The sequence below is a fragment of the Lycium barbarum genome, chromosome 6 (assembly GCF_019175385.1).
Source record: "Lycium barbarum isolate Lr01 chromosome 6, ASM1917538v2, whole genome shotgun sequence".
Lineage (NCBI taxonomy): Eukaryota > Viridiplantae > Streptophyta > Magnoliopsida > Solanales > Solanaceae > Lycium > Lycium barbarum.
The window spans coordinates 115,209,298-115,226,646 of NC_083342.1; the positions used below are offsets into that span (position 1 = coordinate 115,209,298).

At 35.3% G+C, this 17,349-nt stretch overlaps 2 protein-coding genes across 4 annotated transcripts; one reads left to right on the forward strand and one right to left on the reverse strand.

The window, feature by feature from the left end:
- Window positions 1–3,758: 3,758 nt before the first annotated feature.
- LOC132645681 (cell division protein FtsY homolog, chloroplastic) lies at window positions 3,759–9,430 on the forward strand. Of its 2 annotated transcripts, none has more exons than XM_060362810.1 (12): window positions 3,759–4,174; window positions 5,323–5,427; window positions 5,633–5,706; window positions 5,803–5,861; window positions 6,165–6,202; window positions 6,981–7,101; window positions 7,223–7,291; window positions 7,375–7,457; window positions 7,651–7,719; window positions 7,809–7,871; window positions 8,106–8,220; window positions 9,053–9,430. In XM_060362810.1, exons 1-11 carry the CDS (start codon window positions 3,872–3,874, stop codon window positions 8,217–8,219), a joined length of 1,098 nt encoding a protein of 365 aa, XP_060218793.1. In that variant the 5' UTR covers window positions 3,759–3,871; the 3' UTR covers window position 8,220; window positions 9,053–9,430. The 2 variants fall into 2 exon arrangements, with proteins under 2 accessions (XP_060218793.1, XP_060218792.1); XM_060362809.1 differs by having other exon boundaries at window positions 3,764–4,174; window positions 8,106–8,257.
- LOC132645682 (uncharacterized) lies at window positions 9,370–16,126 on the reverse strand. Of its 2 annotated transcripts, none has more exons than XM_060362812.1 (3): window positions 15,688–16,126; window positions 9,934–10,080; window positions 9,370–9,730 (listed from the first exon to the last, which is right to left on the reverse strand). In XM_060362812.1, the coding sequence occupies exons 1-3, from the start codon at window positions 15,874–15,876 to the stop codon at window positions 9,587–9,589; spliced, it is 480 nt and encodes a 159-aa protein (XP_060218795.1). In that variant the 5' UTR covers window positions 15,877–16,126; the 3' UTR covers window positions 9,370–9,586. The 2 variants fall into 2 exon arrangements, with proteins under 2 accessions (XP_060218795.1, XP_060218794.1); XM_060362811.1 differs by having other exon boundaries at window positions 15,628–16,095.
- Between the last annotated feature and the right edge of the window lie 1,223 nt (window positions 16,127–17,349).

Sequence of the window (17,349 nt, forward strand, 5' to 3'; positions counted from 1 at the left end):
CTTGCATTCGGTTGGTTATGATTCTGGATATCAGCTTATAAAGTGTGGTGCAGCATGCTATAGGCCTGAACTCTCTAATGGTTGAGGGATTTTTTACTTTTGGAACCAGGGTAATGGTAGCACAGCTGATGGATTTACACATAATTCCAGTGTCAAAGAATTTAAGGACAGCAGCAGTAACTTGAGTTCCAATAATAGGCCACGCTCGCTTGAAGAAACAGGAGTTGAAGCCATCACAGCCTGGCGCCTTGGAGTCATCCATTCCCTTTAAGGCCAATAATACTTCCTCAGGACCAACTGGAGCAATGAGCCTTAGTTGTTGGTTTCTATTTAGTATTGGCCCCTCTTTCATCACCCTAGGGTCAATAGCAGGCAGGTATGTAGCAGCAGTTCCCAAAAGAGATTGATACAAGTTCAGAATTTCACCTTTTACTCCAGCAGTGGTATCAAGGACAATGCCATTAGTATCAATTAGTCTTCTGATTTGGTTTTGAATCTGCCTTTGTCTCATGGATGCCAAGAAATATTTGGCATTCGAATCACCCACCTTGAGCCATGGACTCTAGCCTTTTGTTTGAGAATGTTGTCCTCCACCAATCTCCATTTGTCAAGTTGTTGCTTTAGGTGCTTTTCAGTGTCATATAATGTGGGAGAATGCTGAGGGTCAGACAACAATGTTTGGACAGCCTCCAACTCCTCTCTAATCTGCGTGATCCTTTTATCGGTGTTAGTAAACTCCGAGTATTTGTTACTAACAAAGTAATTAGCCTTAAGGTTTTAATAAGAATATTATTTTCCCTTCATATTAATTAACTTACACGTCTTATTAATTAAACTATATAATAATATAATATAAGACTAGAATATCTCAGCTAGGGGTGTACAAAGCAAACCGACAAACTGCACCAAACCGATAAACTGAGAAAAAAAAACCCGATTAGTGGTTTGGTTTGACTTGGTTTGGTGTTGAAAAAAAAAACTGACCATAATTGGTTTGGTTTGGTTTTAGCTAAAAAAAGTCAAACCGAACCAAACCAACCTGATATTACGTGTATTCGATTTTTAAAATATTTTATACATAAAAATATTTATTTGTAATGCAATTTATAAATATTCCTAAATTTTTCATAGTATTTTGTCTTTTATCGTATAATTTTAAGTTTGAACTTGGAATTTTGAATGCCAATAAGTTTTATATTCCATGGATGTTAGTAACTCAAATAAAGTTCAAATCAAAACCAACTCAACACTAATGCTAACAAAAGAAATTCAATTCTAACACTAGGAATGACAGTAATGTTGGATATCTATTTTTTAGTTTTGCATAATTGGTTTAGAGCGTAAAAATACATAGCTTAATTTTTTTCTTTGTCATGTAATTAATACTTATTAGCCGTACGTATTTTAGCATAACTTAGTATTTAGATTAAAGTTATTTTCTTGACGGCTAATTAATTAGCAATACTTATTTTAACATTTTATTATCTTTTTGTTCAATATTTTAATACGATGTCATCACCCATCTCACATTTTGTGTTATTTTCTTAAGAAGTACCTTAGTTATATAGTTGTATTTTACTAGGACTAAAGAAATATTTGAAGTAAAAGCCATATGTTTTGTATGAAGACTTTTTCGGAAAAAAACCCTAAAAAACCAAATAACCCGAGAAAACCCTAAAAACCCAATTTTATTGGTTTGGTTTATAAATTTAAAAACCCAACGCATTTGATTTGGTTTAGTATTTGAAATATTCGAATCAACCCGATCCATATACACCATAATTCTCAGCTGTCGGTCTACGAATAATCTGATATTTTTATAGATGTTAACCACAAAAGACTTTCTTTTTATTTGCTACTATATCTCTTTTTGTGGAAGAGCAACGTGAAACAAATCTCAAGTCCACTAGGATTATGATATTTATTTCATCAAGTCCTTTATAATAAAGCTTGAGAAATTTCTGTGAAAATACTTCTTAACCATAATTAGGTAAAGTGGGGGGAAAACCCCCATAATGAGGTACATTAACCTTTTCTCCATGGTTACCATAGAAGCCCGATTTGTCATGATTGCGAGTATATCAGACACTTAAATATAACATAAGGTTTAAGTAATATATCATTGTCACCATAACTTTTTTTTATACAATCATATCAGGATGAATTTAGGTAAAGGTGTGATTTGTAATTATAAAAATAAGATAATTACGGACTAAGCAGATAAAGGTGACCTAATAGTATAAAAAAAAATTTATGCAGTATATTGTGTATATATAAATGTAGTTGTCAATGGAAAGCTTTATATAATTTGCCGTGTAGGCCGCGGTCATCCAAAACAATGTTTTTTTTAAGGCTTGACACTCAAAAATCAAAGAAAAAGATCTGCAGGGTTCGTTGGAAACAAATTAAGAGTTGAGAATTATCTTTGTTTAAGTTTTTAAAAAAAGAACAAAACGTTTTTCAACGAACTAGCTCCTACATGGTTTAGAACCTCGTTTCTATTTTTGTTTTTTAATGTATGATACTAGTCAATTGGATCATGTCATATGCTTTCGAAATCATACGTACATCATATTCTTATGTCAGCATATGCATGTATCATATTATTCATTTTCGTTCTATTAATTTCCACCTAATTCCTTCTGTTCTACAGCCGAATAATTTTATGCGACTTTGTTAAAATGGAGTTAAATCTCTGGTCTATGGGACAATTTGTTTGAATGGTCATTCCCGTTAATTTTCTCCGAAATGCACTCCGTAAGTCTTGCAAATGAGTACAATGAGTTGCAAATTATACATGGAAAATTGATTCATCACAAAGATGCATTCTTCGAATAACCAGCCTTTAGGCTTTTCCTACTTCCAAAAAGCAGATTCAAAACTTGTGTGCGTTGATTTTGCAGCCAAAGAAGCTGAAAATCCTTAAGGATATGACTGATTTTGGAACACACTTTTGAACCAAAAACTTTCCAGCTTCAAATAGTTGTAAAGAAAAGTAATTGGAAATAGAGGCGCAACTAGTATCTAAACTTACACGAAATTCTAGATGCGCAGCCAGGGATTGAATCAAAGTTAATGAATTTGGCTAGATTTGTAACTCCTATTCTAGCTCTACTCTGCTTGAAAACATGGGCTTCATAACAAAAAAATTTAATTTATCTGAAGCCAACTTTTTTTCTTACTAATTAGTATGTCAATTTGTTAATAGCAGGATACTTGATATTGTCTTATCTTCATGGTGTCAAATTAATCTTGTGCCAGAAATCAGATCTGAACTGATGACATGAGGATATTCAGTCCATTGTGTATCAATTGAGCTATTTAAGCTATTTCCAATAAAATATTCTTATTTTATTAGTGGCAATTGAAGAACAAAAGTAAATATTTTTTTTTTTAAACAAAATCATTTGATTTACCTTGGATAAACATTTATTCCAATCTTAATCTTGAATTTCTTCAAAAACTTTGAGAGAAGAAATATGAAGAAGAGTATTTTTGGTTATTTTATTATTTCACCTCATAATTGTTATTTCACATTGAATGTAGCATAAAAATAAAACTCTAATTATATTGTAATCAATTTCAATCGAACACAAAATAAAATAATCTCACATTTTATTTTAAAGTTATATCCTTTACAGCCTCATCATGGATTTAAATTGCTGCTTTCCCTTGGAATAAAATAAGTTAACCTATATCTAGGTGATTGAGGTGTAGAAATCTTTTTACAATTTATAAAAGTGAACCCACAAGAAAATTAAAAGAGAGGAAAAAAAAAAAGGATATGAAATTATGAAGAGCAACAAAAACGACGTCGTGTGAAGCTGCATTATCTTCTCCATAGCTGTTTTTGTGAGCTAACTAAACAAAAATGGCTTCAATTTTATCTTCTCGTCTCCCACATCTTCCTTCTAATAAACCGGTTTTCCCACCTTCAAACTCCGGTTCAACTACTCTCATTCACTTCACTTCCAAAGCCCGGTTCAAATGCTCAGCTGGTCAAACCGGGTTCTTTACTAAGTTGGGTCGTTTGCTGAAAGAGAAAGCAAAGAGTGATGTGGAGAAACTGTTCTCAGGATTCTCAAAAACAAGAGATAATTTAGCAGTTATTGATGAACTCCTTCTTTACTGGAATCTTTCTGATACTGACCGTGTTCTTGATGAACTTGAAGAGGTTTTGTCCCAAAACACCCCTTTCGGTTCTTGCTAAAAATGAATTCTTGAAAAATAAGAATTCCTGGTTTTGACTTGGCACGAAATTCGAGAAAGTAAAAAAAAAAAAGAGTTTTGAATGTTATTGTCTTAGATTAAATATTTAAGATATGTCAAATGTATTAAAAATATCTTTTAATCTTATTGTCTTAAACATCATGTGAAAAGTTGAATTAAAAAAGTTGTCAAAAAAGGGTAAGATACATTCTTTATTGGACTAAAGTTTCCAAGGGAATATACACGGTTTATGCTATTTATATGACCTTATCTTGACTAATCACGACATTTAAGAAATAAATAAGAACCTACTCAGTCTGTCCTATTTTATGTGATTGTGTTTGACTCGACATGTTTGAGATGTTATTTTAACTTATATATTATGTGACTTATAGCTGAAGAGAATGGTTGAAGCATGATTGAAAATTTACATTGTAGGACTATCAAGATTTAAAATTTGAACCATTTCATGATATTAAAATCTTGGAAATTATAGAAGTTGCATAAATATGAGTAATGTCAATGATTTTGCATAAATTGGGATGAAACGAGTAGTCTTTTTGAGTTTCTGTTCTTGTTGTTTTTGCATATCTGAGCGGAAAAAAAATCTTTTTTTTTTCGTTAAAATTTTCCTTCATCCCGTGTGGCTCCTTAGATAGTTTATGATTTTTCATTGTACATTCCTAATAGTCGTGACCTTTGCCCACTATTTGCTGTAGAAGTTAATTCACAGCCTTATTTGAAATAGGAATTAGATAATGTTTTGGACTTCCGCTAAGCTTGGCTTAGTACTGTTCTTTGGTGTTCTATAATTGCTATAGGAGGTGGAATCCGTTCTAAAAATATGTTAATTTGATGAATTAGAGTTGAACGGGAAGTTTCACATCTTTAGATATGAATCTCCAGGGAAAGAAAACTTTCTTCTTCGATAAAGAAACTGTCTCAAATAAAGCCTCCTGATCCTTATGCTGAGATTAGTGACACTATTTGGTGTCTTGCATCACGTAGTATATTTATGTCCAAGTATTAATGTGTGCAATTTTTTAGCTAAGTTATTATATTCTGGCACATGCAAGTGTTCAGGTTTGAGACGTTTTTCAACTATGGTTTCAGGCTCTGTTGGTCGCTGATTTTGGGCCAAAGATTACCATAAAGATTGTGGAGAGCTTGCGGGAGGATATATATGCGGGGAAAATCAAATCAGGAAGTGAGATAAAAGTAATCATGCTGAGATTTCATTTTTTTCAGTAACACAGCGATCTATGCAATATGCTGTTTTAGAAATAGAACCATTTAATTTAATTATGAGTAGTAGTTTTCGTTATCAATATATATAGAGTAGTAGTTTACACATTTATTTTACTGCTTGTTTGTTAATTTGCTGTTTTTTCTTGCCTATGGATGCATTGATATTGATATAAAGAGTGTTCTAAAGAGGAGTATCTTGGATCTATTGACTAGTAAGGCACTTAAAACAGAACTCCGTCTGGGCTTCAGGTTTCAACTGCTTCACTGATTGAAATTTTTACATTTATTTTAACCTTGTTTTTGGGTAGACTGAACTTAGAGTTGGTGCTTGCTTTCATGTACTAGGAAACCAGCTGTGATCATGATTGTGGGTGTCAATGGAGGTGGGAAGACAACATCTCTTGGTAAGGGAATTAGTTTTTGTGTCTATGGTAAATCTTCATATCGTTGGTCAGAAAAAGAGTGCACATGCAAGGAAGAAAAGCTGTTATACGTTTGTGGGCGCAGTGTAATTTCTCCAAGATCCATTTTTGTTACAAATTTGATTAGTACTTTTTGATGAATTTTTTATTTATCCTCTTGAAAACATTTTATTTGTGATAAGAAGTAGTAGAAGGAGCAAAGATTTCTTGGATGTCCATCACCAAGTCACGAATTAAAAAAATGGCAGTAACTTGTGAGTTTTTCTCTTTTTTCTCATAATGCAGGAAAATTGGCGAATAGATTGAAGAAAGGAGGGGCTAAGGTGAGGCAAGCTGTTATCTCGTTTCTGGATGCTATGCTGCAGAACTACTAGTGCTAGCCACTTTTCTATATCACTAGAATCCATGAATACTGCGTATTTACAATTTTCTCCTGTTAAATATCTCCAGAGCATTAGGTTAGGTTTGAAACAACAGTTACCAATATTCTTATTGATCAAAAGATTGCATTGCATTTTAAAGATTTCTTTGTGGCAAGGTTAGACTTGTCATATACACTGAAGTTTAAACTCTAGGACTCTAGGCACTAAACTCCTCATTTGATATTATGAAAACATGCTATAGAGATTGATTCTATTGAAAGCAACTGACACTATTGTTAGATTGAGTAGTTCTGTCAAGAAATATCTTGGTTAAGCCGAAAAGAAGGAAGACATTCCTATGACTGCCTTCCAGCCTTGTGCAAACCTTCATACTCATTACAGTAAATATATTCTGGGATAAACTTTCCATTATTAAACTTTTAGCTCTTGAAACGTTTCATGATCCTTCTCCTCTGCCTTGAGGACAAGCGTCAGTTAAGGTTCAATCATCTTTACATATTCTTATTTGTGTAAGTCTCTCATTCTTTTTACCTTCCTTTGATATTATTCACAATGGAAATTGGTTCTCAGGATAAAGCATTTATTAAGCATTGAAGGAAACTCACGCAAACATTCTTCTCTATCACTTATACAATTAGAATTAGACGCATTATCTTTCGTCTTCTATTCATGATTGGATAGCCTTGCATCTCACCCTTCCATTCTGTGAACTTTGCAGATACTATTAGCAGCTGGTGATACATTTAGAGCAGCTGCTAGAGATCAGTTAGAAATTTGGGCTGAAAGAACTGGTTGTGAGATTGTTGTTGCTGAAAAAGAGAAAGCTAAGGCATCGTCAGGTACCAAACTTCAACGTCTAATCCTCAAGTGTTTGCAGTGCTAGATATTAACCGAAATAAAACTGACAATGTGAACTTTAAAACATTTCAACCACATGATCTTGAATTTCTTCCTGAGTAGTTCTTTTACAGGCTGTTAAAAAGGGAAAGGAAGAGGGTTACGATATTGTTTTATGCGACACATCTGGCCGTAAGTTTGTGAATATGAAAACAGCTTTCTTATTCACACTTGGAGAGTATCTCTGAGTAACCACAATTTAAATCTTTATCCAGGTTTGCATACCAACTATAGCTTGATGGAGGAATTGGTGGCATGCAAGAAAGTTGTCAGTAAAGTTGTTAATGGTGCACCTAATGTATGTAAACTTGAGCTCTTCAGTTTCTTTCTTTATTATACTGTCAAAAATCCATTATGCCTTGTCCCAAATTATTTCCCCCCTCATTCTATTTACCCTGCTAATATTCTTTCTAGAGTAAGCTAAACTTCACACATTGCAGAGCGGAAAACCCTTCTCATGAATATAAAGACAATTTATCAAACTTTTGCAGGAAATCTTGCTTGTACTGGATGGAACTACTGGTTTAAATATGCTTCCTCAAGCGAGAGAGTTTAACGAGGTAATGACCTTTGTCAGATCTTTATTTTGAACCTCTATATCTTACATTAATTAGTTCAAGGTTCTTTATAAAATTGCCTTCTTGTCTAGGTTGTTGGCGTCACTGGCTTAATATTGACTAAACTTGATGGTTCTGCTCGAGGTGGCTGTGTGGTATGCTTTGAATTCTCCATACCTAGCTCATTTTTATTTTTATGATTTTGTTGTTGTTGTTGTTTCCGAAACAGCCGTCCTACCTTGGTAGGAGTAAGGTCTGCGTACACTCTACCCTCCCCAGACCCCACGTTGTGGGATTTCACTGGGTTGTTGTTGTTGTTGTTGTTGTTGTTGTCTCTCTAAAAATCTGATAAATTGCAACTACTTAAACTCAAACTTTTGGGGTTGCAGGTCAGTGTGGTTGATGAGCTTGGCATTCCTGTAAAATTTGTAGGTGTTGGGGAAGGTGTAGATGATCTCCAACCGTTCGATGCTGAGGAATTTGTTAATGCTATCTTCCCATGAGGCATGATTCCGAGACAGTTTCTCCCAGATTCTATTTAGTACGTAACTCTTTTATATATAAAGGCATATGATGGTGGTAAAACTGTTGTGGTCTTTAAGTCTGTATTTACTTTGAGTTTCTTTGGTGATAGAAAATGTCAATCCCTGAAGTAATCAATATTCTCGGCATTTCAAAGTGATAGTTAGGTGAGGAACTAGTATGGCTACAAAGAAAATCAGAACACTTTTCTTATGGAACGCTGTTCACTGTTCTAAATGTATCACTGTGACCAATAATAATATAAGAATCTGGAAACATTCATTTATCATTTGTGCAGTTCAAATTAGTATTTCAACTATGAGAGCCTAAAATCCTTGTATGGTAAATATGGAATTCATATTTACTTATGTTAGAGATAATCTCACTTCGTGTTTAGTTTAGATCGATGTGAATACTTTAGAATCAAGAGATCCAGAGCGTGGCTTAGCGGTCGATGAACTTGGAATGAAGACCATTAGAATTTAGGTTCAAATCCAGTTAAAAGGAAAAAATAATAATTAGTCGTTTCTTTTCATTAGCTTAATTTTGGTGGGTGGAGTTACCTGGGATTTCCACTGGGTATGATGTTGTTGTATAGTATCAAGTTAAATCCAAATCTTAATGCTTTCCAGTTGGCTAGGAATAAAATTCCAGAAAACCAAGTCTGTAAATTACCAAACTAAAGCAACTTAATATTCTAACACTAGCTTGATGCTAAAGGATGTCTAATTTTTGGTTCAGATGGTATCATTTTCTCATTGTACAATAAGCATTAACTTGGCATAGTTTTTTTTTCTTTTTTTTTTTCCCTCAGGTGAACTCCTATCTGGTATTAACAAGACGCGGATGAACATTTTGGATTGAGAGGAGTAATGAACATTAGCAATTTTGTCTTTCACAAAAAGAGTTTCTTATGCTCCTTTATTTGTCTAGATCTCCCCTATTCCATTGAGGCTGTGTTCATCAGAAGAGACATTTAAGTTTTCCTGTAAAAATGGATGCCATAGTTGCATCGCTTATTTTTTAGTCAAAAAATTCTGTGTCATCGCCTTGTCATTTTTGCAGTATAAGTAGCACTTAATACAGCAATCCAGTGAATGGAGTTTCACTGGACACACAGCTAAGACAAGATTGATGTACATGACTTTTCACTTCATTCTCTTTCAATAAATCATAGTAGTTCAATTGTGTATTCGAGATGTAAGTATTGCTTTGGTGATTAAAGATAAGAGTCTTGAGTCTCAAATTCATCTACTGATGCTATATCAATGATTTGCCATTGTATATTAGGTGGGTCTGCTGAAAGCGTTTAGCAAATGTATCAACTTAATGTGTTAAGAGTTTGAGTTTATAAACTTGCGACGGGCATATGATAGAATGTTGCATTAGAGGTGTAGACCAATTTCCCTGAGTCCTTGAGACGAAATTCAACTGCAACTACAGTTAGGTTCCTTCCACTCCGAATGACAGACCCATCTACTCTCACCTCTGCCTAGAAAGGACACAAATACAAAAGGAAATAAATATAATTAGGCAAAGAGAGAAGAATGAAATTTCTTTCTATTTTTCATATAGGTGAAGGAAGGGGGAAGCAGGGGTACACTATGATGTACATTTGCTCTGAACAAAATTGTTATACAATAAAATCTAGTGACAAGAGGTAAGAGGAGCTTAAATGAAAGCTTCAATACTCACATTGCTTGGAGCAGCAGAGATATATGACATTCCCAATTCTCCAAGAAAGAGTTCCTTATCCTTTCCCACTAGAGTTCTGGCACAGGCAATTGACACCTTCTCTGCGACAGCTCCAACAGCTCCTCCATGCATGCTATTATAAAGATTCTACAATATAGTACAATAACGAGGTTGCACACCCGGTCAGTACTCAAAATATTAGACACTCCATAAGTGTGTGCTGAAAGCAGTGAGATGATATCGGATTGAAATTGGGGAAAGCATCACATAGAAGGGATATGATTCTTGAGTCATCCCTTACTTTTATTTTCACTTTCTTTTCATTCCTCAGATCTTTATCCAAGAAAAAGTGTCTTCATCAATCACTATTATTCTTAAGCCCCAAGTGAAGGTCAGCTGATCAGATGGAAAAGTAAGGAAGGAAATACAAGACTCAAGACTGAGAGCAAGCCATCCAACTTAGGAAGGCAACCAGAAGAAGACGAAAGCAAAAATCAAACAAAGCTGTTTTATTGTCTTGCAAAAGAATATTGGAATCCAATATTCCAAAAGAATCATATGTCCGGAAATTCAAAGGGCTTATCCACGGAATGATGGCTAGTACAGATGTAAAAGGATAATGGGCATATGCCATACATTATTCTTACGTGTTAAGATTTAAGGACTTAAAGCCTAATTCAACTCCAAAAATTAGCTAATGAGGTGAGACGACCATATAAGAAACAACAGCAATATGGGACCAACACCCTCTGCACGCTGAAGACTTGTATCTGGAGCCTAAATATAACACTGGAGCACCAATATGGGACTGGCACCCTCTGCCCGCTCAGGACTCATATACAGAGCGGTCAATATAACATGAAGGTTTAATATTAGGCAAGACTGCTATCTGAAGCATAGAAAACATAATATGGAGGTCAACATTGGATAAATCAAGAATCAAGAATGAATTTTACTCCACTTTAAAAGTGTTATATCCCGTATTTTTGAACCTCGGAGCATCTGCTGGGGTGGGGCCCACATACCGAGATTTTTTTTGGAACATCTGAAAATTCATATGAATCACATATGTAAAGTTAAACACAACTCATGAAGTACCTTTGGACCAAATCAAAGTGGAAACTCTCCAAACGAATATTTTTAAGAAAACGTTTTCGGGTGACCTGACTTTGGGGGGCAAAAACTGTATTGTAAGTTTGGAATTTCGAAAATACCTTGAAATAGAAGTTGTAGATAATTGAATTAGCTTTCAATCCATAGGTTGTGGGTTCCCAGGTGACGTCGGTACAAGGAGTTATGAACGTTTTAAGGTCGAAAGGTCAGTGGGCTAGGCCCAACTCGGGACCAACCGAGTTGGCCCAAAAAAAAAAAAAAAAATTTAGGCCCAATGTTTAAGGGGTGGCCGGCCAAGTGAGGCCCAACCCATGGCTTTAATGAGTATTTCTATGTGCTAATTAATTATAAGGTTCAAGAGACTTAGAAGAGAAAGAAGAGCAAAACAAGAGCAAAAAAAGAAGACCATTTCGGGTTTGAGGTGCAAAAATTCACCACCAAAAATCTTGCTCCTAAAATTTTTCTTTTGTGGTTTTCCTACTAAGTTAAGGTTCCTTTGTAACTTGGTATAGTTGGATTGGAGTGGGGAGCATTAGAATCACCAAAGTGATCACATCTCCAAGTGAAGAAGACTTGAAGAAAAGGTAAGAATTTCTACCTTTTTATTGTGTTATGAAGTTTTGATTGTGTTGTAGTATATAGAAATGTGTTGATTGTATGGAAAAATGGAAGGTTGCAAAGTGGGTGTGTGTTGTAGGTGTGTAGCCGTGGGTATGCACAATTGTATAGCCACAATGTGTTGAATTTATGTTATATTCTAGTTGTGATTGTGATGAAATGCATATGGGAATTGAAAGTTGGATGAATTTAGTTGATATTGGAAAAAATAGGCATATGGCCGTAGGGTGTATATGGTTTGGGATAGAAAGGAATTGAGTTGTTTAGTGTGTTAAAGTGTTGTTGTGATGTTTGTAATGTAAATGAAGTTAGAATGATATAAGTTTGTATTGAATTGGAATGTAGAAACTTATGTCGTTTTAGTATGATTTTCCGACATTAAGGAAATGAAGTTGTTTGGTTGCTAATAGTGATGATCATTGATGAATTTGGAAGTTGGAAACTTGTTATGAAGTTGTATGCCAAAGATTTGATGTTTTGCATAAGTTATGACTTTGGCGGAAAGTTGTATATTATGTATATCGAGTGTATATCTTGAGGAAAACGATATGAAATGTTTCTAGAACTATATGGTGATGATCATGATTGTTGTTGAATGTGAAATTATTGATCTTAGTTGAAAGTTGGGTTGAATTGAAGATTATGTCAACTTGTGAGAAAAATGACTAGTTGAAGGATATTTATGTTTTTAATGTTCATTGTTGATATTGATGTTGTCGTTTGGGTTGTTGTTGATGATTTCTAGCCGAGTTGAATTCTCGGGGTGCTATATGTATAGGGGAAGTGCTGCCGAAATTTCGGTAGCCAAATATGCATTAAGTTGAAACTTTGGTATTCATAGCTTACAATTGGTAAACTTGACCAATTGCAGTTTTTCGACGAAACGGGAAGTGAGTTTGGAAAGGCTTAAGGAGCGCGAAAGGTATGTAAAGCAACCCCAATTCTTCCCTTGGCATGCCCCTAGTGTGTTAGGGTCGGATCCGGGCCTCGAAGGACCTCTTGGCCCTCGGAATCCGCAAGACAAAATTTCAGTTTTTCCTTCAGTAGAATTGAACCATTTTGATACGCTTTTTCTGAAATTATGCAATTTTGCTCTAAATTATTCAGAAAGTCATAGAATGTTTGTATAACCTTTTTAGGTGATACTATATGCTTAGAGGGCACAATTTGAGCCCGCCGCCTTGTTTGTCCCAAGGCGGGCCCGCTATTTACGGTTTTGCCCCTAATGTGTTAAAGCTTCCTTTTTAAGCGATTTTTGAAAGAAATGTTTTAATTACGCTACTAATCGCTTAACGAATATTATTTTAAATATTCTGTTAAATATTATAAATTATTTTGACACTCGGAATGACTTCGGGAAAGTTATACTTTTGTAATTTATTATGATATCCGAAATACATTTATTATGATTCCGTCCGACCCCATTAGATTTGTTTGTCTTTGATACGCTTCATCGAGTCTTTGAAAACATTTATTATATTTTTAAATTGCATTAGTCTCTCACTACTCCATTCGTGGATGTCCCAATGTTTCCAACACTGAGCCCGGGCCAGGATATGTTGTCAAGCGTAATTCTCTGCATTGTTCGCCGCGTCCCGATGTGAGGGGGCAGGTATACGCGTACATGGGTCTGTGGAGTATGATGTGCCATGTCCGCCTATTCTGATCTGATCTGTTGTGGCCATTTTGATATGACATTATATGATACGGGGCCACGCCCCTTTTTCTGATTCCTCTGTATAGTGGCACCAGCGTCGGGAGAGTGGCCACATTCTGTCTGCCGAGTCCCGTGGCAGGGACCGGATATGATATGATATGACATATGTTTCTGTACACATTCTGTCTGATTTGGAAATATGCATTTGACACTCTGGATTTTGTACCCATTTTCTGTAATCATTATGATTTGACTTCTGTGATTCCGCTTTACATATTCAGTACATATTTCGTACTGACCCCCTTTCTTCGGGGGATGCGTTTTCATGCCGCGCAGGTACGGACGACAGGTTTGCTGATCCGTACGTTTAGGATCCCATTTCTGCTATTTTGGGGCGCTCTCTTCTACAGAGCCCATCTTTTGGTACAGTCTGTCACTGCTATCTGGATATGTACTTTGTTCAGGGTATGACGGGGCCCTGTCCCGTCTTATGATTGCGATATGTTCTGTAGAGGTCTGTGGATACATCTGTGTGGGTTCTGTACATATGTTTGGGATGTTTTGTTTTATGATAGCCTTATCGGCTTCTGTGTGCCAAGTCTGCTCTTCGGCTAAATTCTGTAGCATCCACTAATGTTATTATTATATTATTATTCTGATAATATGCTAATTTGGGTATCGGGTACGTATAGGTGCCCAGCTAGGGCACTGGTCGCGGCCCACGGGGTTGGGTCGTGACAAAAAGCTAGCTTATTAGGTCAAGATTGATCAAAATCATACAAGGAGACACCAATTCATAGACTCTAACCATTTATGGGAATGGGGTTGTTCACACCTCAAATCTGTGACCTAGATGCAATCAAAAGAGCAACTCACCCCTTGCTTTGAGGCTCACCCTCAACTATATGTGTAATTCTAAAAGAAAAAACGGAAAAAAGAGTTTCTATTCGGGAAAAGGGTCAAATTTATCCTTCAAGTATGGTTTATAGTTTAAATTTGTCTTCCGTCAAAGTTTGGAATTAAATTTGCCCTCTCCTTCAAAGTTTGAGATCAAATTTGCCCTCCCCGTTAGGATACTTGATAAATTTGCCCTTATATGGATGGAAGGCTGACTTGGACTCCACAACACAAAAAAATTAGCCACGTCAGATCCACATAGGTTCCACGTAGACTCCCAATCCCAATTCTCTTAACCCAATTCTCTTTTGAAAATGCCCCTACAGCATTTGTTTTGTCATAGTGAAGCTTTCTTCATGAACTCTTCAGAGTATTTCTGAATAGAGGAAAATATTTTTTCTCGGGATACATTTCTAACGTATACCGAAAGTAAGATCAGAAAAGCTATGATCCTTCAAAAGTGATACCAAGACAACAAAATAAATTAGTGCAGTTCAGCTTTAAAATTCATTTTCAGTTCTGTTGAATAGTTTTTGAGAGGTTCGAACAAGGAGGCGACAACAATGAGTTAAGTTAGCTCTATCGAAGTTCACCTAAGATAGATGTCATGTTCAAGAAAGCTTTGCTGGTCAGATAAATTCATGTTTCTGGAAAGAACAACGAATCCTTGGTCGTATTAAACATTTGTTGTTGCTGCTGCAGAAATTTTTCTTACATGCCTCCTATTTTATCACATGCATTACGTGTGTACCTCGATGCGATTAAAACTCCGGCTTTTCACATTACTACATGGTGCCTTAGTGTCAGCAATAGTCTAGATGGGTTAAGAGAATTGGGAAACGGGTTAAAAAGATAATTGAGTTTGGGAGTCTACGTGGAGCCTATGTGGATCTGACGTGGCTAATTTTTTTGTATTGTGGAGTCCAAATCAGACTTTCATCCATATAAGGGCAAATTTATCAAGTATCCTACGGAGAGGGCAAATTTGATCCCAAGCTTTAACGGAGAGGACAAATTTGATCCCAGACTTTGACGGAGGATAAATTTAAATCATAAACCATATTTGGAGGGTAAATTTGACCCTTTTCCCGTTTCTATTCTATGTGCTGTTTATATTCTTGTTACGACAGTTTCAACCTGATATCTCAGTGATCCATTACCCCACCCCGCACCACCCACAAACAAAAAAACGAAAGACAGAGCAACATGGCAAATAAGTTTCACCCAGGATGATCATTCAATACTTCAGAAACCTCCAAGAGCAGAAATGTCAATCAATAATTTTTTCAATTCTTTTACTCCACAGAAGTGGGAAGCTAGAATTTCAAAAGGGTTTCCTATAAGTAACTTAACCCAAAAAAAACTGAACAAAATTGAAGATCCCATCAGATTGTTTTTTGATGAATTACCGATAGGGAAGGTTTGACAGACAAAACGCAGGAGACTTTGCCAGGGTGGATGGTGTGGACCTTGAGGCAGCCGCGAGTAAGTTCAGAGAAGGAGTCCTTAGCATCATATTGGGTTAGAAAGTTGGCCCCATCGAGTCGTACACGGGTAAAGAGACTATCCACCAAAGTAGCTGCTTCCTCAGATAATTCCTTGGAGATGATTGTGTCTTTGGTGTAGGAACTCTTGGGTTTTGAACTCTCTTCCCCCATCTCTTTTGCCTCCTACCCTGAATCCTGATAGAGATATACTCTATCTACCTAAGCACTTTGATATCCAATCAACAAATTTCAAATTGCCAAAATTAAACATCCAAGTGTACTGATTTATATGTTACCTTTTTGTGACTTTCATACCTCTATCTATTATTCCATACCGATCTAAACTATCACCTCACGAAGTTGACCTCCACGTGCATGTTGTAGATTGATTTTAAATATTTGATCAACTCAGATGTATTTTAAAACAAAAAAAAGTGATAATTTAAGTAGGTAAAATAAATCCTAGATAGTTGAGATATTAAACTCGAAATATGGTAATTTAAATGTGTTTTTAATTATTAACTCGCTTTTTATACAAGAAAAAAAAAAGCCTTTGACAGGAAGCTTGACGGAAGATGCTACTATCACTACTTGAGTAGTTTGATTTGAATATCTCGTGGCATAAATAAAGTAGTAATTTTATTATATCACCTGTAATTATAATAAGTCATCTAGTAATGAAAAATGAATTGAAAATCATTATAGTACTTAATAATACAGGTAAAACATATATGAAATGGTAATTATCTTTCAGTTTTCAAATTGAACAATTAAAAGTGGACATCTATTTTGTTACAGTGGACAAATAAAAGTGAACAGAAGAAGTAATAATTTTGAGTTTACCTCCGAATATCTGGCTAGCCTTTTTTCTCTTTTTCACTGGATGGGAAGACACCATATTATACTAGCATGGCTTTGAAACTTATTTTTCAAAAAAATTAGGAAGCATTTGTTTTTGAGTGATTTTCGAGTAAAAACACTAATCTTTTTGAAGATTCCAAAATACTAAGTTTCAAATTTTTAAAAGTTAAAAACTTAGCTTTCATTTATGTTAAAGACAATTGACAGATGCTCTTGCTTGGGCTTTGCAGACATGGTAATTCATTGGAAAGGCATCAAGAAGTACATGATGTTTGGTGAAATGGTGTTGGACTAAAGGGATGATTATCATGCTCATTTCTAAACAAGAGTTTCCTCCTTCTATCCCATTGCTGAGTCTGTGAAAAGACTATGAGCCCGTTTGGATTGGCTTATAAGTTGTTTATAAGCTGTTTTCAGCTTTTTTAGTGTTTGGTTGACCAGCTTAAAGTCATTTTGTGCTTAAAATAAGCTCAAAAAAATAATTGGTCCCATTTGACTTAGCTTATCTAAAGCAGCTAAGCCAAAAAAAAATAAGTTAGACTACGCCAACTTATTTTTTTTAGCTTATAAGTTGTTTTCAGCTTATAGGCATAACTCCATCCAAACAGGCTCTATCTATGATGCCATCAGTTATCTGCCAACAGATTATATCACTACTAGTCTTGGACAGGTGCGTTGCAGTGTATCCCATGTTAATAAGTATGAATATCTTATGACGATGTAAATAAGCGATGAGTAACACGAAATTTGAAAGAAAAATGCAAGCCAAGCTAATGAAAAAGT

Bases quoted from the DNA above. Each gene is read 5' to 3' on its own strand.
- LOC132645681 (XM_060362810.1), top strand. From the start codon at position 3,872: ATGGCTTCAATTTTATCTTCTCGTCTCCCACATCTTCCTTCTAATAAA. The intron at 5,862-6,164 runs GTAAGGGAATTA...CTCATAATGCAG, and splicing joins TGGGAAGACAACATCTCTTG to GAAAATTGGCGAATAGATTG. The intron at 7,102-7,222 runs GTACCAAACTTC...CTTCCTGAGTAG, and splicing joins GAAAGCTAAGGCATCGTCAG to TTCTTTTACAGGCTGTTAAA.
- LOC132645682 (XM_060362811.1), bottom strand. From the start codon at position 15,876: ATGGGGGAAGAGAGTTCAAAACCCAAGAGTTCCTACACCAAAGACACA. The intron at 10,081-15,627 runs GTAATTCATCAA...ACTATATTGTAG, and splicing joins CTGTCAAACCTTCCCTATCG to AATCTTTATAATAGCATGCA. The intron at 9,731-9,933 runs GTGAGTATTGAA...TGTCCTTTCTAG, and splicing joins TCTCTGCTGCTCCAAGCAAT to GCAGAGGTGAGAGTAGATGG.